The sequence below is a fragment of the Tarenaya hassleriana genome, unplaced genomic scaffold, assembly GCF_000463585.1.
Source record: "Tarenaya hassleriana unplaced genomic scaffold, ASM46358v1 Cleome2, whole genome shotgun sequence".
NCBI classification, from domain to species: Eukaryota; Viridiplantae; Streptophyta; class Magnoliopsida; order Brassicales; family Cleomaceae; genus Tarenaya; species Tarenaya hassleriana.
The window spans coordinates 3536690-3563551 of NW_010965372.1; the positions used below are offsets into that span (position 1 = coordinate 3536690).

Here is a 26862-nt window from a genome sequence, read left to right on the forward strand (position 1 = left end):
TTCCCTCACCCGGCCATTTCTCCGGCTCATGTGAACCAACAGCCCTTACCGGACAGCGGGAGATCAGCTTGGCTGCAAAAGAAATGGATCGAATCCCGTTCTCTCCAGCTAGAGGAACAGAAGCTTCAGATCCAAGCTGAGTTGCTGGAATTGGAGAAGCAACGGTTCAAGTGGGAGAGGTTTAGCAAGAAGAGGGACCAAGAGCTCGAGAAACTGAGAACCGAAAACGAGAGAATGAAGCTAGAGAACGACCGAATGGAATTGGAGCTGAAACGGGGCGAAATGGGTGGAGACTTATAACAAACCGACCTCACATCTCTATATTCCATGGATCTAAATAATAAAAGATCAAATTTTTCCGATCACCGGAGAATCAAGACCACGATCTGAACAACCGGGCGACGATTGATTGGAGTTATACTGCGAAAGGAGTGGTAATATAAATATAATGAGGTATCTAACTGTTGTTTTGTCTTAATCATAAAGCACAGTTTCATATATAGCTCTATGGCTGTGAAGTACTTATGGTTAAGATTGTTTTCTTGTCGTTAGATGCATTGTTTCTGATATCGGAAGCTGCCCTTTTTTTCCGGTCAGTAACAAACGTCACACACACACATATATACATATATACATATATATGTATATATATTTCTAGGTTGTGTTTGGTTGAAGGAAAAGTTTGGATTTTTTTTTTTTAAATGTGGGTTAGAACCCGGGAATGATGGAAATGTAATGGGATGAATTTGGTCAGAAACAAAGTTTAGGTTTTATTTGTGAAAATTGAGAAGTTTAAATATTTTTTTGGAATTTTCTCTAATATAAATGGTTTTTAGGTTTAATCCATTTTCCATTTTCGTTCTTTATTTTCCACCTTAAATTTACCTTTGACCCATCAATAATTGAGTTACTGAATTTTATGTTTTTATTTTCTTAATTCCGTTGATTATGTAAACTTTTGTTGTTCAAATATTTTCACTATAAAATTAAATTTATCAGAAATATCATTTTAAATTTGTCATTAGGAATAAATATTTTAGTTCTATAGGTATAGTTATTTTTATCATTAGTCCTTTTGAAACAGATTATATTTGTTTAATTTTATATCTTTTAAGTTTGATTTGATTGTTATTGGAATTCCATATATATTTAGATATGTAATGCATTTTGTCTTATTTTCTACATAAAGAACACAATAAAATCTACACATGCATGATGATGTTGGAAATAGATGGATATATAGTTGATTTCACATCCAATTAGAGTAACGTTACAAATTCTTTTAATTTTCCATGATACTATAAGATTAACGATTGATATTATTTTGTCAATGGAATTTGTTTTTTACCATATTAGCATTTTTCCTAAACTTGATGGTGGTTCCTCTATTCGAAAAGACACTTTTTCTGTATAAATTATTTTTTTTATAATCCAAAAATTCATCAAACCTACCCATATCTTCCAAATAATTGGATAAACTCTTGTCAATATCTATTCCGAAACGAAGATTCGAATATAAATTATCTTTTTATAAAGAGAGGGAAAAAAATATTTTCATAAAAATGATCAATCATTTGGTTTAGATCAACTGCACATTAATTACTTGAATTTATGATCCTGAATATAAAATTTCTATTACACATAATCAACGTTTTTATTATATATATATATATATGATTAATAATGTGTAAATCCACCCATTGGAATTTGGGGTTTTTATTACACCTTGCAAATAACTATGTTATTTAAATTTGGATAGTTCAACGGTAAAATAGGAATGCAAAACGTTTGTTCTATCCCGAGTTCAAATCTTAAATTTATAGATATAAAAAAAAACTACGTTTGCATGTTTCTTTTCTTTTTTGTTTTTTTAATACCAATGTGCATCTACGAAAAAAGACTAACAAAAAATAATTCAAAATAACATATAAATTTGAAGAGAAATTGTAACGTTAAGGTTCGACCACGTAACAACTACATTTTTTTTTTGTAATAAGATATCCAATTCGTTAGTTCACAAGCTACCACATGCAATGTAATGGTCCCTAAATCTCACTCTTAACAAATACGTTTTCTTTTTGAGAAATTAAATATATCCAATCTGTCACACCGTAATTTTCTATTTACCGCCTAGCAAATTATAAATTTAACTTTCATTCACAGTGGAAGTTACCCTTGGTAACAATTTCTAACCGTATATTTACAAGATCAGTTACTTTATATATCGAATTAATGATTGAAAAGTGGCATAATTTGTATGTCGGTTTTGCATCTCTTCTTCTTTACCGACAGTGAATTTCACAAGTAAAAAACATGTAAATTATCGTTTTTTTGCCTAATTGTTACAAAATTTATACCATATTATTTTGTTAATATCATAGATTATAATATCTATATCGGATTATTATATCAGTTACAAGATTGAAGGCAACAATGAGAGATTAATATTGAACATTTTAGTTCATCCATTAACAACCGAAATCGAATAAACCTAATAAAATCTAAATATATTTGAATAGTATGAAAAAAATTTATCTATATTTTTAACAAAATAACTGAATGCAAATCAAACAAAATTAAATAAAAAATAATTGAAAAAAGAAAATAATACTTTTAAAAAAGTATTTTAATTTGAGTGAAGTAAAAATCGGATATAAAAAAACGATAGATACAAAAATTTCTATGAAAAAATGGAACAATTATCACACAGAAACAATTATATGAGTAGAGGGTTTTTTGATTAAGCTAAGAGTCAAATCTCACTTCCCGGGAGAGATTTCTACTGAATTATTTGATTTGAAACTATGTAATAAAAATAATAATATAGGAAATTCAATAAAAATATAATTTACCAAAAAAAAAATAGTAATTATGTATTACACAACGTGATATGGGCACACCATTTATTTTCTCCATTTAATTTTTTTCCTCATCTCTTCCTCCTTTGAAAATATATTTTCAAAAGTGATAATCACATTTATTAAAATATAATTCATTAAGTGAGATGGGAGTGGGGACAAACCAATCAGTGAGGTCTAATTAAATAACAGTGACGATTCTTATAAATTAACTGTGGGGACGAAGTAAAAATTAACTTATAACCATCAATGATTAAAGGGTCCATGTGGGATCCACGTTACGGAGAATTTTCTAATTTCAAAGCAATAATTAGAAGTTACCTTTTAGATTTCGGTCTTTAAAATAACTCAAATCAAATCTAACAATATGAATATAATATAAAAACAAATTTAGATAATCAAAATAAAAATATTTTTAAAAAGATTAATTCAAATCAAACGTGTAAAAATTAAATAGTTAATTGACTTTTTTAAAACTAAAAAATTCAATTCGAAAAAAATAGCGTAGTCGAATTCAAAGTATTAATCTATAATATTAATAATTTTAAAAATATATCTAATACTTTTATTTCCACAAATCCTTCGTCTCCTTTGAGAGATATACATCTTTCTGTGCCCACTTTTTGTCATTACTCATTCAATCTATCACTCTTGATTAACATCACACTTATCATTTCCTCGTTTTTTTATATATATTTAGAAAAATCCCATATAAATATTTCAATTTTCTATATCAAATAAATATATAAATTTTTAATATGATCTAATTTATTATTTAAATATTAAAATATTTTAAACTGATATACCAAATGTTAAAATATTTCAAATGGATATATGAACTCACAAAATCAATAACAATTATCATTGATTCTAACGACGATATATAAATTAGATATTATAAAAAAGCAAATCAATATTGTAAATTGGTATTCATTTCATGAGTTAGAATAGTAATTTAGAATATATTAATATTTGAGATATCAATTACATTAAATTAAAATTTTAGATATTTATTTAATAAATTTTATAAAATTGAGATACTTATATACGATTTTTCTATTTATTTTGAAACTATGAAAAAACTATTGTTTTCTAAGTTTTCTTTTTTTTTCCGGAAATAATAATATTTGTTTGTCATTTTCTTCTATTAATCCATAAAAAATTTGTGGTATGATGTAATACAATATTACAAAAAAAACAATTTTATCTGTCTTACCCACATATTTATAGGTGATTATGTTTTGATACTTTAATTTAAAAATATGGACATTTGTTGGTTTTATCGTCAACGTTTACTATAGACATTAACACATTACATATTTTTAGAATTTAGTGATAAACTCTATATAAATGGAATATATAACAGATCGATTGACAAAAAAGTACAATAATATTTCTTAATAAAATAAATTTCCAGTGTAATATTCAGTGTATTCGACTATTTTTTATATATATACGCTACATATGGATTCAAAGATTTTACCATGTATATAAATTGTGCACAGAAATCAAATAATTACCTTAAAAACAGAGATTAACGAGAGACAGAAATGATGAATATTCCATTTTTGGCTAAAACGAAGGGGAAAAAAGTAGAAGAAAAAAAAGGTAAATGAATTTAAAAAACAATATAAATATTTAAGAATGGCTTCTGTAGATCCATCGCCAGAAAAAAATATATATATTATTCACTTTTCGTCTGTTCCCACTCTTCTCCTTTAATCTCTCTCTCCCTCTGAATTTTATTTTTTATGTAATTTTTTTCCTTCTAACTCATTACAGAGAAAAAAAATAAATAAAATTGAGAGAATTAAATAAAATAAAAAACCCTAATGGTGATGGAGCTTGGTGGTGGAACTACTACCGCAGCCGCGGCGTCACAAAACAGCGGCGCGGATGCGGCGGTGGAGCGTTTGGAGGGTCACGACGAGGAGACGAGCAGACGCGGTTTCGGAGGGAATCGGTGGCCGCGTCAGGAAACGCTAGCGTTACTGAAAATACGATCTGATATGGATACCGCGTTCCGACACGCCAGCGCCAAAGGTCCCTTGTGGGATGAGGTTTCCAGGTGCGTTTTCCTCCATAATTTTTTTTTTATCTCTTTTTCAGGTAATTAATTTTTTTTTCTATTTATTTTTTATATTCCTCCTGTGAAAAAAAAAAGCTTCTTGTCGGTAAAATTAATTTCTATTCAATTCCGTCTGAAATTTTCTCTCGTAAGATCTTTCCAAGATTCGGGCAGACTTTGATTTCTGATTCTGATTTTTTTTTTGTATAATTCTGAAAATTTAGTGTAGTAAAATTTTAGGCAGTTCTTGAAATGTTTTTTTTAATCTAAGTTCATGTAATAATCTTGTGTGATTTACGTGTTGTCTATCGATTGATTCACTATAGGAATTATCGTCTCAAAGAATTCTAATTAATTATTTAATTTTTTATACACAAAACTTGAAGTTTCTTGGTATAGTTAGATCACGTCCATGGATTCTATTTTTTTTTCTAAATGAAATTTTCTGTTTGTTTCTCAGGAAAATGTTGGAGATTGGGTACAACAGAAGCGCCAAGAAATGCAGAGAAAAATTCGAGAATGTATACAAGTACCATAAGCGTACCAAAGAAGGCCGTACAAGAAAATCCCAAGGCAAAACCTATCGCTTCTTCGACCAATTAGATGCCCTCCAGACCCAGCCGCAACCGCAATCGCAATCGCCGCAACCCCCGTCTGTGAACGCCGACAACCCTCCTACTTGTGGCGTTGCGTTAGCGACTGTTACATCAACAATGCCGCCTCCGTACACTTCAGTCCCGCCTGTCCCCGACATTTTCTGCGATTTTCCGTCGGATTCAGCACCTTCGTCGTCATCTTCTTCGGACATGGAGACTGGAGGAGGAACGAGGAAGAAGAGAAAGAAGAAATGGAAGGATTTCTTCGAGAGGATGGTGAAGAAGGTGGTGGAGAAGCAAGAAGAGCTTCAGACACAATTCTTGGAAACCCTAGAGAAGCGAGAGAATGAGAGAATGGTCCGTGAAGAAGCTTGGAGAATGGAGGAGATGGCCAGAATCAAACGCGAACGCGAGATTCTCTCCCAAGAACGCTCAAACGCAGCCGCTAAAGACGCAACCGTCATGACGCTCCTGCAGAAACAACTGTCGGAAAACCCAAGCTTAAGTCACTTATCCACACACGCACCACCGCCACCGCAAACGCAGATTCTACAGCCTCCGCCACCGCAAACGCAGCCCAACGAGACGGCGACGAGCCCGAGCCCGTCGAGGTGGCCGAAGGTGGAGATCGAAGCGCTGATAAAGCTGCGAACGAATCTTGATTCAAAGTACCATGAGAATGGATCACAAAAGGGTCCGATGTGGGAAGAAGTCTCTGCCGGAATGAGAAGGTTAGGGTTCAACAGGAGTGCGAAGAGATGCAAGGAGAAGTGGGAGAATATCAACAAGTACTTCAAGAAAGTGAAGGAGAGCAACAAGAAACGGCCCGTAGATTCCAAGACTTGCCCTTATTACCACCAGCTCGACGTTTTGTACAGAGAGAAGAACAACATGGCCATGGCCTCGACCTCGACCTCGTCCACGTCCATGGTGGAGATGAAGCCCAAGAACACAGTCCCGCTCGTGGTTCAGCCCGAGCAGCAATGGCCTCCCGCCGCAAGAACGGAACCTCGACCGCGACCGGAGACACAGATAGAGGATGTGGGTCTAGGAGAGAATTCCGGTCGGAACCCGGACCAAGACAGAGGAAGAGAAATGGATGGCGAGGAGGAGGAAGATGATGACGACGGTAGTGGAGGTGAGTTTGAGATTGTGCCGAGTAAATGACAATAACGGTGAGTGAGAAGGTGACATTGCTCGGGTTGGGTAAAAAAGTATTTACTCAGACGGTAAAAAAAAAAAGAATTTCAAAGTTTTGATACAATTATACATTGGAGGGGTTGGTTATTTTTTCTTGACATTAAATTTATAAGGTATAACCAATGGGAATTAAGATGTTGAGAAATTTAGTTTTTTTTTTAAATTTAGTTTTTTTTATGATAAATAAAATTGAATAAGGGGGGACAAGGTGGGGTTTAGGCGTTGTTGCAAGTTTTCTTTTCCCCTTAAATTTGACGGTCCAATGTTGGTGATAGTGTAAATCTCGAGCAATCTGTTTCAGATATTCATACTATGCACAGATAATATTAGATTTAAATATTTTGTAACACGAAATAACAATAATTTTTTAAAATATACATAAAATGGCAACATCACATGCAGACAAACGATAGAACGTGAGTTGGGGGTCCACGTGGAAGGAATCTTTTTCTTCTGCCTAATCATATTCGAAAAATTGTATATTTATACAATATTAGAATAAGATCAGGTGTGATTGTTTTGGTTAACTGAAAACTTTTTCACCTTTATGATTGGCATTTTAACGGTCGTAAATGTATGGTTGTTATATACTTAATATTTTGTTAGAATATATAATATAATCGGTCTATCATATTTTATATATATATAGTTACGTGTGGTTTCGAATTCTTGATAATCTTACAAAGGGTTTCAAAAAAAAGGATGAGAGAAGATTGCTTCTATCATTTTTTGAAAACTAAAACTCGAAAGTGATCGCACGCGAGAAACCTAGAAAAATGATTTATTAAAAGATTTCCCTCAAATTTTGGAATATTAAATTAGAAAAGAATAACGTAATAGAAAACTATCTTTCTTCATTAAAAATCCACGAAAAAATCTAAAAAAACCATCAATTTATTTTTACTTATCTTTTGTGATAGTTTGACAAATTTAACGATTTTTTAAAATGGATCTTTCAAACTTAATTCGATTCATGATTCACTCATTTTTCTTGAACGAGTAGATAGAGTAATAAAAATTATTTTCACGATTTCATTTTAATCATTTCGGGGTTTTTAACTAAAAAAGGAAAATGTTATAACAATCGATTTAGATTTTAGACTATAAAAGTATCTTTTGCCCATGAATGCCGAATTAATGGTCATAATTTTCTTGGCAGATAGAAAATCATGATAGGTGGAAAATGTCGGCCCATCAATTTAATTATATATTTATGTTAGTATTTATTAGATGTCATGGTAAAACCTATTATATATCATCATATAAATCCACCTTTTATTCTATCAATTCGTTGGTTACCCCATTAAGAATATTTTATTATATAAGACCATTTGACACAATATGATAAAGAATATTTTTCTCCAATCATTTTACATTCTATTTTCTTCTCGAAACACTCAAATATTTTTCTTGTCTTTTTAGTATTTCGGGTGAAAAAAAGGCAATTAAAAAAACAAAGTTGTAGTGCGCATGAAAAGGGAAATTAAAAGGAATCTTTTTCTTTTTCTTTTTCCATGCATGTTTTAGAGTTGCATTTGGCATTATGCTTATGCATTTCTTTCTCTCTTTTTTTTTCTTACCTAATCAAATTTCTACTCCAAAAAAACATTACATAAGATGAATATATATATATATATATATTGATAAATGGGCATATAACGTTCAAAAGATCTGTAAAAAAAAGATATCACGTTCATAGTAATTAATACTATGAATGAATAATAATTATAATAATAATAATAATATTGTTATGTGATGAAAACTATGTGACGATAACGACCACCGAATTTGTAGGTCCCAAGTCTCTTATTAGGTGTGTCGGAAAGACAGTGGATGGCCCTTCGGCTTCTCCCAACAAAATGGGGCAAAATAACGCAACACTCATCACGCCATGTGCGGTTTTTTGTTTGGTAAATTTTATTATAATAATACGCGTGAAATTTTATTTCACAACGAAAAAATTTGGAAAAAAAAAGGAAATGCGTATTTACATACATATATACATACACATAATCTCTTAACTATGCGAAAACATTATTGTCAATGTCCATTGGTGAGACTGTTTTGTTCATCGCCATCTCGAATCCACCTGTCTCATTCTCTTCTTCTTCGCTGTCTCTTTCTTCATCTCGATTTCCATTTCCTAGGTTTTCCATCTCATAGCTTTCTTGAGGAGGAAGCAACTGCTGTTGTGGAGCCGCCATTAGAGACAACGCCGAAGCTTTGTTCTTCTCTTTGTAAATGGCCTCGAGTTGGTGAAAATAAGGGCAAGTCTTTGAATCAATGGGCCGTTTTTTATTGTTCTCTTTCACTTTCTTGAAGTATTTGTTGATGTTCTCCCACTTCTCTTTGCATCTCTTCGCGTTGCGATTGTAACCAAGTCTTCGCATCCCGACCGAGATTTCTTCCCACAGTGAACCCTTTGCGCCGTTTTCTTGAAATTTATAATCATCGGCATTTGTCCTTAGCCTTATCAGAGCCTCAACCTCGGCTTTCGGCCATCTAGAAGAACTTGGAGACAGGAAATAGTTCGAATTGTCCCCATTGTTCATCTTCTTGCTTGTTGCTTCCACTGTCCTTATCTCATCTTGCTTTTGATCATTCTGAATTCTTATTTTTTGGTCGCCCCGAAATTGTTGTATCTGTTGTCCCGATACGTTTTGTAAGAAGGAAATGATTGCGGAGTCTTTAACCGCGGCCTCTGACCTTCCGTGGACTAGAATTTCGTATTCTCTATGGATTCTGGCCGTTTCTTGGATCCTCCATGCTTCTTCTCTGGCAACTCTCTCCTTCTCGAGCTTCTCCAATGTCTCCAAGAACTTCTTCTGCATCTTGTCTTGCTTCTCCATCAAATCATTCGTCAACCTTTTCAATAATCCCTTGAAGTATTTTCTCCTCTTCCTTGACCTCTTCCCCTCAATCTCCTCCTCATCAGATGCTGTTGAAGAAGATGTCGAGCTCGAGAAGAGATTCATCCATGGAACATTGCTCGGAAAATCATTAGGGTTCGTTTTATAGCCAGAGCTAAGGACTGTATGAGAATTGTAACTTGCAATTGTAGATTGTTTCTTGGTGAACAAGGTAGGGTTTGTACCATTTGATGGGTTAATCCATGGTACCAAGGAAGCAGTTGTGGTCACGGTCGTGGTCGGAGGTAGTTTGTGGATACGAGATTTGGGTTCGAGAGGATAGGAATGGAGACTTTCGAAAGCTTCCAATTCGTTGTAAAACCGGTATGATTTGCCTTCCGGTTTGCTAAACCGGCCTTCCTTGGTACGCTTGTGGTACTTGTACACATTCTCAAATTTCTCCTTGCATTTCTTGGCACTTCTTCTGTAACCAAGCTCAGCCATGTTCCTGATCATTCATCAATAACCCATTAGACATATACATACACATATAGAGAGAGAGGAACTCATTCATCAAAAACACAATGGTGTGTGTATATATATATATATGTATATACGAGTTTCTAGAAATGTAGATGAGCTGTTTACCCAAGGAAAATTAATTGCCAGAAAACAAACATCGGGAGGATACAACTGTTTGAAAATAGAAATAAAAATCCTCATATAAACACATTTCAAGGGAAGACTAACATGCATAAATGAATATAAAAACACATATTTATAAATATTTAATTGAAAAAACGTGTATATACATTATGTATGGTTATAAAATTTATATTATTAGACAATTAATCTATAGTTAACACCAGACAGTTATTACACCTCGATAAAAACCTTTGAAGGAAAAAAACCTCATCAAGAAAACAAAACAAGATCAACATATATATAGATACATACAGACACATACACATATATATATATATATATGTATATATACATGTGTGTTTATATTTATGTAGATAAACCTGGAGATTTGTTCCCACAAGGGAGATTTAAGAGCAGAGTCTCGGAAAGCGGAGTCCATCTCCGAACGTATCCTCAAGAGAGCCAAAGTCTCCGGCCGAGGCCACCGGTTCCCTCCCCCTCCGCCGCCGGAGACGGTGGCTATCTCGCCGGAATCCTCCAGCTTCTCCTCCTCTCCGGCGGTGGCTGCCACGGGGAAGCTCTCTAGTACTTCGCCTGAATCCCCCAACATATATACATATAATATATGCTAATTCGAATCAAATGTTTTGAAGGATCGAAAAAAAAGGTGGGGATGGAGAGAGAATTTTGAAGAAGACAAAGAGGTGCCTTATTTTTCGGTGGTTTTATCTTTGTGGGTATTTAATTTGATGCGACGGTCTGTTTATCCATATATCTACGTATATAATAATATATATGTATACGTACATATCAATATATCATGTAGATAATATATATATATATATATAAGAAAAAAGAAAAGAGTGGGTCTTGATAAGGGTTTTTTTTCCGCTTTGGTTTTGCTTTTATTTCGGGAATCTTCTCATGGCCTATAAGAAAGAAACATTTCACAAATAATCATTTTTAACGTTTCCATGCATGAATCAGAAAAAAGGAGACAATATACGAAATTTGTCTATAATTCATTTATTTATAGAATGAAGAAAAAAACATATACATATAGAACTTCTTAGTCCAAATGATAATCATTTATATCCGCAATATTTTTCTTTTAACTTCTCTAACTAATTTTACTTTATATTATAATGTTTTCTCACCAAATTTATTTTATTTATTTGGGGTAAAAACGAATCTTAATATTATAATACTAATGATAATGATGATGATTATGAGACGACTGAAAGAATAATAATATCATCATTGAGCTGTGGGAGAAGACTGGGAATAAAACTAGATTAAAATTATAATGATTGATATAATTATGGAGAGACTTTTTCATTTAAAAAATGTTAATATATATATATATATATGTATATATATATATCAAAGATAATCTGCTGCAGATAGCGACGATGGGGATAATATTCGGGGCCATGTGAGGTGCAGATTTCTTCTTCTTTTTTCTTCATTTTTTTAATTTGCCGTTGTATATATAATTTTAATTAATTTGGTTAATAAATAAAACATCGATGTTAATTTATTTTTAAACTTAACGTGAAGGCATTGACCTCTAATTATGCAAAAAGCTAACCACTAATCGCTCATTTTATTTTTTTCTTAAACCCTAATCACACACACATATACACGCGCGCCTGTAATTAAAATATATTTTTTAGTTTTGTCTTTTTTATTTAAATATATTATATAAAGAAAATATGGAAGGCCATGCGTAAGGATAACAATATCAATATACGTGAATATATTGAATATAGGGCCATGTACATATGGATAACAATATCAATATACATGAATATATTGAATGTGATTGTATTGTTACATGGATATCTTTAGAATTATGATGTAAAATCAAATTTACAATATTAAACAACATGAGGAGTTAGATATAGGTCGAAGTTGTATTTGTTATTGGGTGGATATCAAACATTTATGAGATAAAGCGAGTTGTGACATAATTTGGTTAGCTTCGTGACCTACCAATATTAAATGATATTGAAAAATTCCGGTGGCTAAATAATGTCGTTATTTACACATATATAATTAATGTTAGCCTTATTTATTTCAAAAACTTATTTACATAATATTTTTTGAATTTATCTATCAAATATCAGAAATGATATTATATTATGTTATAATTGATTAAAAATTCTAAACAACAAATAATAATGTAAAATTATTATTATTATTACAAACATAAATTTCCCAAAATTCTCGATTTTATGATATGGTATTATTAATTGTTTTGAATTCAGAATTTTTATATAATTATATATAATTCTACTGGTTTGAATACGAGAAAACGTAGCATTTAATTAATTGGTTAATAGTTAGTCTAATTTTATGGCATCATGATATTTAATTAGAACAAAATTTCCATATCCGCCATTATCACAAAGATGTTTCTGGTTTATTTTATGTTTCACATTTTTTTTTTGGAATGGACTGTAAAAATGTTTCATATTTTTTGTGCATTGACACAATTTTGTAGAATGCTATAGAAAGTAGAGATGGACATACCGGTTCTGTCTAGTCGGACCTTAATGTTTAATTATAATTTAGGTTTTAAAATATAAATGTAACAATTTCGGCGGTTTAAATCTTGAAAACATTTTTTGTAATAATTCAATGTAAAAGACAAACCAAACCGATCAAAATCAATGATTTTATGCAAAAAAAATAAAATAACAAAAAATTGGATTCAATTTCATTTCATTTTAATTTTGTTTACACACACACACACATATATATATATATATATATTCTAAAATATACTAATATAATTAGTTTCTTTCCAATTCTGTATAACTTTTATAAAACCTATAGAAAAACGGAAAAGTGACATATAAATTATATATATATATATATAATTAGAAAGACTGTTGTTATTGATGGCGGAAAATGTGGAAAGCACAAAATATATAATCAAATTACGGCGGCGAAGACAAATCCGTATTAAAAAAAATTGAAATCGCATTTTAAAGATTTCTATGTAAAATCACATTTTATTTTATGTAGCCCATGTTTCGCTTAAAGGTCCAGCAAAACATATAAGAAAATGGACAATCTCACCTGTAGTTTGTTTTTTGTCTGAGGTACCAAACTTTGGTCTCCCTTTTTTCCGGTTTTGTAATTAATTTTCTGCATATATTATTCATTTTATTTTCCTCATTTTTAGCTTATATATATATATATATATACGAGGATGAGAAAAAAAGAAAAAAAGAAGCAATGGTTATAATTAGCTGGATTCAAATTCACACTGTAAAGTGAAGCCCACTTGCCACCTTTATACGTATGTATACATGCATGTTGACAAACGATGTGTATATATCTGTTGTATACGATACATGTACACAACGTTTTACAATTAACTCGACCATTATTATACATGTAATTGAAGATTATATATTAATATTTTTCACTATAATTTTACAGTTAACTCGATACATCATACGATTTATCGTCATATATATATATATATACTGAATTAATAACCTATACCACAAAAAAAAACTATATCGAATAACATAATGATGACATGTTTTGTAAGAAATAAATATATTTAACGGCACAATTCTTTCTCCAAAACATATAATTTTCAATGATAGAATTATCTGTAATAACATCTCACCGATAATATATAATACATTTTGTCTTGTGTTATATATATATATATATATTTATGTATTTGTATATCGTAATTAATAGATTTGCAAATAACCCAAATCGATAAGAATTCAGACAAAGGATACGAGCCGTTTAAAACTTTTAAACTGTTATATAAGCGGTGACGTCAAACTGCGAATGTCGAGGACGAATCACAAGCCGTCAATAGGCGATGACGTGGCAGCATAGGACCCTTGGATCTATCCGAATAGTAGAAAAGAGCGGATGCTGTTACACGTGGCATGGAGGCGTTTGGATTCCTTTCGTATTTGCCACGTAGGATTCCATTTGCTGTCCACGTGGACTGTTATGCATTTTTGTTCCAACTTTGCTTTTTCCCTACACGCCATGTGATCTTTGATGATATTTTTTGCAAAATATTTTAAAAACACTTTATTCCGTTTTCCAATATTATTTCCACAAAAATAAATGTAATATTTAGCATAAAAAATTAGTAGTGAAAGTAAACGAACACCATCCAATTTTTTTCGTATATTTATATTTAATTTAAAAAACTAAGGAAATGTTAATTTGACGCTATCGTTGGATTGTATGTAAACAAAAAATAAAATTGAGGATTAAAAAAAACAAATGACAAACAAAGAAAAATTTTGGTTATTGAAGAGCAACAAAAAATTAAAGATGGAAACTCATATTTTAATATACGATTTTTTCTAGAATCTATTTTTTATATTCCTCTCCTTTTTTCTACGAATTAATTATCCTTCAAATATTTACTTTTTTTTTGTTGTAAAGTCAAACTCATTTTCCATGCCTGCGTCAAATGTTATTATTGGTCAGGTTGAAATGTATTATTGATATATATATATATATATTAATGGAACAATTGAAATATTTGGGTCTTCATAATAATTGAAAATAACGTCAACAATTTCAATTTGCGCATGAAGTTCAAAGTTGCCTTCAATTTCGACCGACTAATTCAATCTATTTATGATACGTAATATTCTATATATATAAATGTAAAACACTTATATTGTGCTCGATCGAGATAGAACAAAGATGAAAATGAAATTAAATTCGGCTTAGGTTTCGGTTCTTGGTTAAATATTATTTTTTAAATGAACCGAAAATTAATCGGAGGTTTGAATAATTCGGAATAAGAAATACCAAAAAATCGAACTGCATTAAATCCGATATATTTGAATTTCTACTTTGGGAAATATCACCAAATAATTTATTTCATTGGTTGGGTCGAGGCCATGAGCGTGTCATATGGTCTAATAGGCTCAATATTTATAGTCGAAGCCCAATATATATCGGTCCGTAAAACCCATCAATTAATTAATTTATTCTTTAACATTCTATTTAAATATTACGGTATATATATATATATATTCCTCGTTCAGTTTTTTATCAATAAAAATACTATTTTTTTAAAAACGTTCGAGTTTTGAATTATTTTTATATTGTGATTTATTACATTTTTTTATTTTTAAAATTCTATGCATATTCCATTTTTATATCAAATTAATTGAAATACAGTAACATATTACTCAATTTTACATAATCAAATACACTTCAATTTTGTATAATCGAATCCAAATGCATTATTTACATATTTATTATTCAATTTATCTCCCCGTAACATTTATTCTAGAAATTATTTTTACTAATTTCTTTTATTTTAAAAAGGCCAAAAAGGTAAACAAATAACAATGAAAAAAATTGCATTCCATAGATTCATTCATGTATATATATACGTCAGCAACTTGAATTATCAAAATCTATAACTCAACAAACGTATTTTAAGACTAACTTAATGTTCACTTAAATTTTGCATTTTAACAAATTCTATGTGATTTTTTCCTTGATTAATTTGATTATTTAGTCATGTCCACGCATTCAACATTTGGAAATAATATCATCAGAGCGAAAGTTTATTCTACTATATATATAAATGTGCATATATATATATATATTCTTAATCACATATACACAAGGATTTTTTTTTCAAATTCCATTTGATTCTCCCAACTCAATAAATATTTCAAATACATAAAAGTATAAAAACTAAAATAAATGAGTATTGAGTTTATCCGTATTTTTACATGTACATTTATGTAAAGCATTTCATTGATTGGAACATATTAGATTTAGGGCAATGAGTATATATATATATATATATATATAAAGCTTAGATAACATTAAAAGGTATAAACAAACACTTAAAAAAGGGGGAAACAAGTCTTTGAACATCATTTACTTAATTGCTTATGAGCTACAAGAAATACGAATTCTTCACATAAAAAAAGGAAGCATATAAATTTGTTGTGACAGACATCGAGAAGTGAGCACGCACTGCTTGCCGTCCAAGCAGACCGGAGATGACAAGCAATCATTGCCGGAGAGTTCTAAACGGCAGATCGTCTCCTCTTACGTCTCCATATCGTCCCCGATTGCCTGTACGGACGACGTCGACGTGGAGCTACCAACATCTTTCCCTCCTTCTCTCTCTCTCTCTCTCTCTCTCTCGTATTTGTATGTGAGAGACAAAGGGAAGGAGGCTTAAGCTGAGCAAGAACCCAAATGGCTTCCCACTATGAAATTTATATATTTTTGTATCTGCAACCACAACTTATATATATATCTACACATGGTGTATATATATATATATTATGTACATATAACTGTATAAAGTCCATAGTGAAGATAAAACCCATAACCATATGTCCTACTTATTAAAATGGTCCATTAAATAACAGAGTTTAATTGCAAAACCAACAAGCTGTCAAGATAAGCACATAATCACAAACCCTTTTCATAATCCACAAAATCATTAAGTGTAAATTTGTTATTAACGGCATACTTAAAATAAGTATATGCATCCTTTTTTTTGTATGAATTGTATATTTGTATGGTTTTATTTGTAAATGCTAATGATGGTTCCGTTTAATTGCTTGAAACTTTGATCTTAATACTTTATACGTAAAGAACAGTTATTATATATATATATATTTTGCATTTTGAGTTCTCTTATACTCTTCTAGCGTGTTTAAACACCTTTCTTTTAATATATGATATAAATATATTTTCCAATTTTATTTTATTATTAATAATTTATGACAATATTGGGAACCATTATAGTTGAAAAAATAACGCGTCAACAGATTTGCAGAATCGAACATGTTAACTCAAAGTCGGCTATTAGTTTAAAGAATGCGGTCCACTGTTTGGGTTACCAATTTTCGTATTATCCACCATCATTTGAGTATGTCATATTTCAACACGATTCTTTAGATTTAAATTATGTTAATTGTTAAATATAATTTTTTTTTCATATATTATATTTAGTAGTTAATATGATCCATGGCTTGTGCATGTGTGTATTTTGAATTCATGGTTGACCGGTCAAGCCATAGACTGATCAACCACTAAATGTGAATTTTTGTGTCGGAAAAAAATGATTGGTAAATTAAAATAAGAAATTACCTAACGAAAAAAATCATATAATTAAATTAACCAATTAAATATTAGTTAGTATTTTATGTGATCTTGGTGATCCAAAAGTGGTTATTCAAGATTATTCAAGATTCTTAGGGCTTTTAATTTTTTTAATTTCATTTCTAAAAATATTTCAAAAACAAAATCTTAATTATTTTTTGGGCCTCACGAGACACGAGGTATGCCCCATCAAAATAATATAATATATTATGATCGAATAAAAAAATAATTAAGCATAATTTTTGTTAGATAAAAATATATCAAATCTGAACCGATCTAAGTGCTAAAAAAATAAATATTTTTTTTAAATAAATATATTCCAATAAAATCAGAACCTAGAAATACCCATTGATAGTTGTTTAATATTTTCTTAGAAAACAATTTATAGAAAGATACCGATTTTTGAATTAAAAAAAACAATTGATTAGGGAAATAAACAAGAGAAATGTTTAAGGTTAATCCATGTATTGGTGGGGCAAGCAATCATTATGATTAGTTTTATAAATCAATTAATTAAGCACCACTACCAATTTCATGTTCATAATTCAATTCCGTCATCATCATTTCCATATATACTAAATTTCCATAGAAGATTTGCTTAGCCAATAAAAGATAACAAAAAAAAAGAAGATAAGATATAACTAACATTGAAACCATTAAAAAAATCCAAAATTTACCTCATTCGCATATTTTTTCTATATTATTTCGACTTAATAAAATTTATCTGTATTTATATTGTTATGAAAAAATTTGATTGGAGAAAAAAAATGTGAGATTAATTTATGATTTTGAGCCTTTAATGTAAATCCACAATTTTTCACAATGTAAAAATGTAATGGGCCTACATTTTTGGGTTTCAAATACGAGGCCCATTATAGCCCAGGAAACTCAACAGTCGTTCTTAAGGCGGCGGCGATGTATACACAAACAATAGGGCTTCATGTCTATTTCCATTTGAAAGGATGGAGCTTCGTCTTTTGATCTTCGATTCGTTTTCGGTTTGATCTCTTTTTGGGGATTTACATGCGTTTCGGTTTGAAACCCAATATTTTCCTGACAATTTTTGCTTTTCGTTTCCATCTTGGTGGTGAAAAGACGGAACCTTTTCGTTGAGCAGTTGCATCTGGAATCTCCGCCATACGTGCATGCACTTGTTGAAGTTCTTTCTCGGAATGGCGTGGCTACCCATTTGCGTAGACGCGGCGAATGATCAGATCTGAGTGTCTCATTGTTCAATCTCTCTTAGGGTTTTTTGTTTTCGTAGAGATCGGTTTTGGGTACTTAGTTTTTGACGTTGCATTCTATTGCACGTCTTCAGTTTCAGTTGCAAGTGTCTGGAAAATGGGTTTTGCTTTGGATATCTCCTATCCAGTGCTTTAGATCATTTTCTGTGGTTATACCCTATTGTTCATTTTCTGTGTCTTTGTTTGGTGTTGTTCCATGCCCTTTGAGAAAGGTATTAGATCTGGGAATGAGCAGCTTTTACAGTTCTCATTCTTGGTTTAGCCCTCTCTTCGTGCTTGAAACTTTGATTTTCTCTCTGCTCTTAAAAAGTCATGATCTTTGGTAGTAAGCCTTACTTGCCCAGTGATGTAGATTAAACTGTCTCGAGTGTTGCCCTGGTTTCACAGTTAGCCTTTCTGCTTACCATTGCAGGCCTCATCATCATCATCATCATCTTCTTCTTCTTCTTCTTCTTCTTACCGTTATTATTATTATTATTATTATTGGTAACGGCGGGGCTAGCTTTGAAACCGGATCAAGATGCGGCACTAATGACAGATATGTAATCTTTTCGAACTGAGGGCCTTCCTTTTGTAAACGTCGTTGGTTTTGGTCGCTGTCTATGTGAACCCTTTTGGTTTTTGAGATGCATTCATGCTTTTGCTTCATATTTTGTTTTGTGGTTATTTTCATTTCTAAGTTGAGGTATAATGAGGCGATCTTCAATGGATTGCAGAGCCTAGAAAGCTGTGTTTTTACCTGTTTAATGTCACTTCTGCTGTGAATGATTTTATCTTGTGTAAGTACTTGGATGAGTGTTGAGTGTCTTATGAGGTACATTAGTTGTTTTTTTTCCCCGTTTCTTATTCTAACATTGGAACTGCATTTGACCATGGCTTGTAATCTTTAGGTGAATATGTTGTTCCTGTCCCGGGACACTTGCCCTGTGATGAGAGCTCAGTTGAACTTTTCGAGTGGTGCCACCGGTCTTTTTCTTGTGTCGAGCCTCTCTTTCCGTCTTCACCACTGCTGCTAGCAGCCATCTCTCTCTGAACCGATTGCAGATATTGTGTAAGTGTAAGTAGAACACCGGTTTCTTGGTTTTATTTGATCATTTTTGCAGGAATCTCTACAAATATGTTCAGTTTTTGTGTTTGAGTTATGGTAATGTGGGCTTTTCCTCTCTGTTGATTTAGAAAAAATGAAGGGTAAATGCATGCTTAGATTTTATAGGAGCATAAGAAAACTAATGAGAAGATGTCGTTGACGTAGCAGAAATAGAACTCATCACTTGAGAAGCCGATCTTTGATAGCATGTTGTTTTTGCCCGTTGATGTAAACTCATGGATCTTGAGTGGTGCCCTGGTTTCATTGGTAGTCTTCGTGGTTACCATTGTGATGCTTACCGTCACCATCATCGTCATCATCACCATCATCATCTGATCATCATCAACAACAACAACAACAACATCATCATCGCCACCACTGTTCTTCTTCTTCTTCTTCTTCTTCTTCTTCTTCTTCTGCTGCTTATATATGTACCTACTGGTGCAAGTTTTTGGTCAGTATTTGCAATGGTGACTGCCTAGCTAGTTTTGAAACCGGATTTTGATGCGCCACATATGACTGCTGATCCACATATATATGAGAACTGAGGGTATTATTGCTTTTGCATGTTTTTTCTTTCTGACACTTAGATCACACTTGATGTTGTTTGCCATTCATGTTTTTACTTGTTTGGCTTTGGATCTTGCTTAGTATGCTTCTTCGTTTTTTGGTAGATGTTAGAGAGTATGTTTTGAGACTAAGGAGAGATTCACCCAATGATAAAGTTAATCTCTGATACCCGAGTGGTGCCACCAGTTCTCTCCTGTCTGAAGCCCCTCTTGCCCACCTTCACCACTGCTCTCTCTCTCTCTCTCTCTCTCTCTCTCTCTCTCTCTATCTATCTATCTATATATACACACACACATATATATGCAGTGGTGGTGGTGAGAGTGGTAGGAGGCTGTGCGTAGAGAACTGGTCTGATGCGCCATGGATGATGGTGATGACTCATAACTATGAGATCTGAGGGTGTGCATTCTTTTTCTTGGTTCCCTTTTGTGTCCTTGGTCTTGTACTACAATCCCCTGTCTGGTCAAGATCTTGGAAAGTGTTGTTCTTGATCTTGTTCCATCCGCTTTTCATAAAAAAAAAAATCTCTTTTGGTGGGCAGGAGGAGAACTCAAGTTCCATGGATGGATGGAGAGAGGAACCTCTCAAGTGTAACAGAAAGTTTCAAGGTTCTACCAAAGGGAACTCCATTTTCTTGTTTATGATTCTTTGATTTGGTGTTGGGTGAATTCTTTGTCTGAGATTTTCTTGAGAGGCCCACACATTCATGTACTTGTTGTAATGATTTTCTTTTGCATTATGTGAACCCATATCAAGATTTTATTTAGGACTAAGCATGAAATGATTCATGGCTACTTGAGTTTTTTTTATTAGTTCTGTAATTTTTTTTTTCTATAAAAATTTCATCTCCCTAAAAAAAATAAGGTGATGGTCCGCGGTCCAATGGGCCATTACGGCCCATTTAGACAATAAGAATATATTGTCATGGGCCAAACCGGTTGGGCCGATCTGTTCAGGCTGTTACCCCAAATTTCTTTTAGTATAATTATTATTATTTTGGTAAAATGAATAAACAAATTAATTTTATATATTTTAATTTAATTTGTAAGTTGAATTTATTCTGGTTTAATATTTTATTTTTGTATATCCAGCTTTGAGCTTTTACCATTTCTAAATAAAGTATAAAAATAAAAAAAATTTAAAGAAATATAAATGAAACAGGGCATTAAAATATTTGTGTGGAATTATTATCAATGATAACAGACAAATTGGTGACTCAGCCCATACCCATACAGGCAGCAGCGACAGGGACAATTTCGGAACTATAAAAATTATTCCATCTTCTTCTTCTCCCAATAACGACTCTGCTCCCCTGACTTTTTCCATTTTGCCCCTCAACTTTTCCCTAAATTTCGATCGAGCCCCTCCTCCTCGTCCTCTCGCCGGAGAAAATGGAGTCGTCGCCGATCTACCGGCTTCCTCAGGACACGCTCCACCAGATCTTCTCGTCTCTGCGTCTCCGCGAGATCGTGATCTGCCGATCTGTATGTAAGTTCTTCAACCAGCTATTGACCTCGCCGTGTTTTATGGAGATAATCTCCTCTCGACCGCCGTTGAATCTCCTCGCTCTCCGTCCACCGCATCACCACCACCACCACCATGGTCACAGCCACCGTCGCGACGGACAATCGGCGAATCTCCGGCCGTTCATCCACATCTACGATCCGGAGCAGGACGAGTGGTTCAGATTTAGCCTCGATTTCCTCCCTTTCCGATCTCCGCAGCCTGTCGCGTCTTCCGGCGGGTTGATTTACCTCTGGGCTGACTCTCTTGACTCGTCCGAGTCCAGCAAGTCGCTCGTCGCATGCAACCCGCTGACTCGCCAGTTCAAGGTGCTGCCGCAGCTCGGCTCGGCGTGGTCGAGGCATGGCTCCGTCCTGGTTGACTCGGTTAACCGAGTCATGGTGCTAACCGAGCTCGCCGCGCTGTATTACTCAGGTACGATCGTCGCTGACCAGTGGATGAAGTTCTCTTCGAATTTGCCGTCGAAACCTAGGAGCCCTGTGTTATTGTCGAACTCGGTCTTTGCCTTATGCGACGTGGGGTCGCCATGGAGAAGTCAGTGGAAGCTTTTCTCGTGTAAATTGACAAACCTTACAGTAACTCACACCAACTGGGTATGCTTAGAGAAGCATGAATGGGGTGACATATTAGACATCATAAAGCGACCTCGATTGCTGCGTGGAAATGGCGATTCGAGATTGCTGATGATCGGTGGGCTTAAGTCTACATTCTCGTTGAACCCAGCTTGTTCAACGATTCTGATTCTGAGGCTGGATTTAGACAAATTGGAGTGGGAAGAGGCAGGAAGAATGCCTATCGATATGTACCGATGTTTTCAAGAATCGAGCAAGTTCAAAGTGTTTGGAGGTGGTGATAGTGTTTACTTCTCTGCCAAAAGGATGGGGAAATTGGCGATGTGGGATTGCTTGGAAGGATGGAGATGGATTGATGGCGTCACTGGATATGCAGATGGGTTGTGTCGTGGGTTTGTTCTCAATGCCAAACTCACATCGATGCCATGAAAGGTTCGTGCTTGCCCTTACTTCCCTCTCCTTCTGTTCCAAATCCAATTGTTTTCCTGTGATTGTTCTGTCCTCCTTGTTGGTTTTGTGAACCATTATCGTCCGACGTGTTTGCTTCTTTATGTTGCCTTCTTGTTTCATCTTCAATGCTGCTGTTGTATCGGAACTTTGTTAAGATTGTTAATGCAATGCTCTTATATCGCTTCTCCGACATTGTTTCCATTTAACTGATCTTCACAAGTTTGAATTCGTTCCGTAGTTTAAAAGGCATTGATGGCGAAATTCTCCAAGATGTATGTGGTTTTCATTTGAACTTAGAACACACTATTGTGTTTGGTAATAGATGACTTCCATATTGCATCTATGATCTTGGTTTGTTCGCTTGTCCGGAAGTTCTTCACGGGATCATAGAATTTGCCAACTCCATAGAGTTCATTTCGGATTCGGTCGTTGAAGGTTCAAAGGACTAAGGTTGGACACTGATTCGTCATCTTGGGTATCCAATCCTGAATCCGTGATTTTTTGGTTTTGGGATTTGGAACCCATGGTCGTATCCATACTTTTCGGGTATCTACAGATACCCCAAATATTCGGGTATCGAGGTTATCTAGCTTGTAAATACCCCAAATGTTCGGGTATTGAGGTAATCTAGCGTGCGAATGCGAGAGAGATTGCGTCATGGGCAAATGAGAGAGGCTAGGGGTGAAGAGACATGGTACAACAAGGTCGAGGCATCAAAGGCGGAGGTTACACGAGACGAAGAGCACACACCCTCAACCTAATCTTAATCCAAGATGATGGAGGTAAGACGAGTATCGATAGATATATGTAATCACCCAAACCCTAATCCAATATCGTCTCCGATAAAGGATCATATTAGTCGTCTAGGTGGATGAATGACCGATTTTTAGACAACCAATTCATTGACAACCATATCTTGGTCCAAGATATCCGGTTAACAAAAAAAAACATCTTCCGTGAAGACATAAAGATTACGTCAAAGAATTCATATACGTAGTACAAAAAGAATATAATTTTGTACTATGGTACTGTTTTTTACAAAGAATAATAAAATCATTTTTTTAATAAAAAAATGGTTATACAAAAATATTTTTTTTAGGAAATGTGGTTCCTACCACTCCCATTGATCCCCACTATCCATATAGAGAATCGTCAAGGAAAAAGAGGGACCATGATGTCACCACGCAATTTCTCACATGAAACTAACTTCGTTTCATCAGTCAACTTCTTCAACACTTTCACACTTTATACATAATTATACCATTTATTGATTATGGCATATTCATATTATATATATATATATGTATATGTATGTCTTTATATATGGACTAATAACTAGGGGTGATTTATTTGGTTGCTTTTCACTCACCAATTCCACAAAATCAAATCTATAAGAAACTAAAACCAAATAAAATTAAATTGAATTGAATTGAACCAAATCCATATAACCAAGATAAAAGTGATTAATTTTCATATTTGAGAAATACAACTCACATGATACACTAAATAGAATCATTATGACCAAACCAAACTAGTTACGTATATATATACATGTATATATATATATATGTATGTATCTATATATGCATACGTACTAGTGTGGTTTACGTCGTTAACAATTCCAACGTGCGTGCGTATGTGTGTCGGATGATGCGCGCGATAACTTGAAAATGACGAAAAGTGGACGATATTACGATTTGGTTTTTTACTTTCTGTTGTCAATCATTTTGCCCTTTCACGCACGCAATGTCTAAATTCATGCAAGGGGCATAATTCATATAATATATATATATATATGGATGTTAAATTAATTACTATTTTTTGGAAATTATTATATTACTTTGGGACCTAAACTTTTATTTACACGAATATATTCTTTTTCTAGTATTATATGGAAAAAAAACCAATGCGTGATTCCCATGAACCACATACGGATTCCACGTACTTATCATGCAAGGCTAACTCTCATCAACTAAAGGTAAGGGTATATATATATTAGTATCTTTTATCAAAATCTATAATCTAGATTCCACAATAAAATCTTTCTAAATTTTTAGTGTCTTTTTCTTTGCAACATTATATTATGATTTTCCTTTTTTATTCTTTTTCCTATATATATATATATATATTATTAACATAATAAAAAATCTAATATTAAAAAACTAATTAAAAATTAAATTAAAGTTTAAGTAAATACCATCTCTTTTTGCCTCTTATATATATATATATATATATATATATATTAGTTGCGAATGTCGGACGAAAATTCACAAATTCAATGTACTTACATTGTTGCGAGTGGATTATAATTAATTTATAAGTAAAGAATTCATATTTTATCATCATTTTCATTTATAAAGTTGCCAATTTTTACTATTTTTTTATTCTTTCTTCTAATATATACATTACGGTTAGGTAAGAGGCGTGATTTTGACGTTAAAAAATGATTGCAACGGAGCCGTGCGATGAGCGCATAGTGAACCATTATTTCGTCTTTTACATTACGATTGCGAATGTTGTGTAAAAATCTCAAAATCAATGTACTAATATTTGTTACGACCGGATTATAATTCATTTATAAATAATTTTAAAGTAAATCTGGAATCTCAAATTAAAAATTGATATATAAAAATCTATATGGACACGTAAATCTATCCAGTTTAATAAAATTTTAATAATGATTCGGTTTTTATTCTAAATCAATAAGAATATAAGATGAGAAATCAATAACATAGAACACAATTGTTCTTTACAATTAAGTCGGGTTTTATGATTTTTAGAGTTTTGATAACATATTAATAATATCCGTTATTTGCACATATTAACTTTCCATAATTAACTGCACATTTTTATAATTATTTATATAACCCATAAGAAGAGGGTGGATTACAAAGCATGGTCAAACATTGAAATAAACTCTGACTAAAATTTCATATGTAAATTTTGGAAGATTTTAAAACCCTCAGCAATATATATGATCCCAAAAATCTACAATTTTATTATGGATAAAATTTTCATTTCAATGATTATTACTTTGTTTTTTTTCTATGAATCTTGCTTCGGAATGAATTTTTTATAGTGTAATAGTTTTGTTTAGATGTAGGTTCACTTTTGTTATTTCATATATAAATTCTTTGTTTTTTTTTTTAAAAAAAAATTATATAATTTCGGACTTAATTTTGAATTATAAAAATGATAACCCCACCGACTTCTATTGCCACGTCACCGGGGGCCTTGGGAAGACACGATGTTTTTAGCCAATCAAAATAAAGCACGTGTGTCACGCTGTCATTGTACGGAAACACGGTCTCCCGGACGGTGACCACCGTTTCCCTCACCGACCGTCAGCGGCCACTTCTCGCCCAGTGGAACGAGGAGTGGTTTCTGCCCGCACGACCATGGCATTTTCGTAATTTACTCTCTCGCTGTTTGGGCTTTACAAATTACAGCCTAATAAGACCTATATTTATTACAATAATATAAAAAAATCACCTAAATTTTAGAATCACATAAATTGGTAAAAATGGTTAATAATATTTTTAAGACTATCTAGAAAAGTTTATAATAATTTAAAAAGAAATCTTCTTTAAATTCTTTTTGGGCAGTTAATAATCTGAAGTCTGAACTCGTTTTTATAACTTTTCCTTGCAGGTTTAACTAATTGTATTTTACAAAAAGATTTAACTAATATTTGAAATATACATATATATATATATATTAAGAAAATCTAAATTCATGTTACATTTCTTCCGAATTTGGAATACGCATCATGGTGGATATAGGATTAAAGGGATTCATACAAAAAGTATAGAGTTTTTATTGGTTGTCTTAAAGTTTAAAATTTATCTGTAAATTTTATTAATTTTATATTTTTATAGAATATTTTCGAATTAAATGTATCGAAATTTTATGAATTGCTGTGAGAAAAATGAATCTAAATTAAATTATTTGTATCTGTCAATAAATAAAACGAACATAAATTAGGTGTATTAATTTAGTTAGTGTACTCTCATAAATGTTGGTTTTTAGGTAATTTTAATAGGGCAATAT

The 26862-nt window shown here is 32.6% G+C and overlaps 4 protein-coding genes and 1 long non-coding RNA gene across 6 annotated transcripts in view; 4 read left to right on the top strand and 1 right to left on the bottom strand.

Annotated features, from left to right (window-relative positions):
• LOC104812040 overlaps positions 1 to 799 on the top strand; it is a 3011-nt gene extending 2212 nt beyond the window's left edge. Inside the window, exon 2 of the mRNA XM_010538976.1 lies at positions 6 to 799. Within this exon, the coding sequence (XP_010537278.1) occupies positions 6 to 300 (295 nt within the window). The 3' untranslated portion in view covers positions 301 to 799. The remainder of the gene's footprint in view (positions 1 to 5) is intronic.
• A 3812-nt stretch (positions 800 to 4611) lies between these two features.
• On the top strand, positions 4612 to 6809 carry LOC104812041 (trihelix transcription factor GT-2-like). Its single transcript, XM_010538977.1, has 2 exons — positions 4612 to 4926; positions 5387 to 6809. The coding sequence occupies exons 1-2, from the start codon at positions 4691 to 4693 to the stop codon at positions 6687 to 6689; spliced, it is 1539 nt and encodes a 512-aa protein (XP_010537279.1). The 5' UTR covers positions 4612 to 4690; the 3' UTR covers positions 6690 to 6809.
• A 1874-nt stretch (positions 6810 to 8683) lies between these two features.
• On the bottom strand, positions 8684 to 10959 carry LOC104812042 (trihelix transcription factor GT-2-like). Its single transcript, XM_010538978.2, has 2 exons — positions 10597 to 10959; positions 8684 to 10079 (listed from the first exon to the last, which is right to left on the bottom strand). Exons 1-2 carry the CDS (start codon positions 10824 to 10826, stop codon positions 8744 to 8746), a joined length of 1566 nt encoding a protein of 521 aa, XP_010537280.1. The 5' UTR covers positions 10827 to 10959; the 3' UTR covers positions 8684 to 8743.
• Positions 10960 to 18313: 7354 nt separating this feature from the next.
• On the top strand, positions 18314 to 21075 carry LOC104812043. 2 transcript variants are annotated; one of them, XR_771547.1, is made up of 2 exons: positions 18314 to 19666; positions 20808 to 21075. It is a non-coding gene; the product is annotated as an uncharacterized LOC104812043 (long non-coding RNA). The 2 variants fall into 2 exon arrangements; XR_771548.1 differs by having other exon boundaries at positions 18314 to 19660.
• Positions 21076 to 21511: 436 nt separating this feature from the next.
• On the top strand, positions 21512 to 23002 carry LOC104812044 (SKP1-interacting partner 15). Its single transcript, XM_010538979.2, has one exon. It carries the CDS (start codon positions 21658 to 21660, stop codon positions 22789 to 22791), a length of 1134 nt encoding a protein of 377 aa, XP_010537281.1. The 5' UTR covers positions 21512 to 21657; the 3' UTR covers positions 22792 to 23002.
• The last annotated feature ends 3860 nt before the right edge of the window (positions 23003 to 26862 follow it).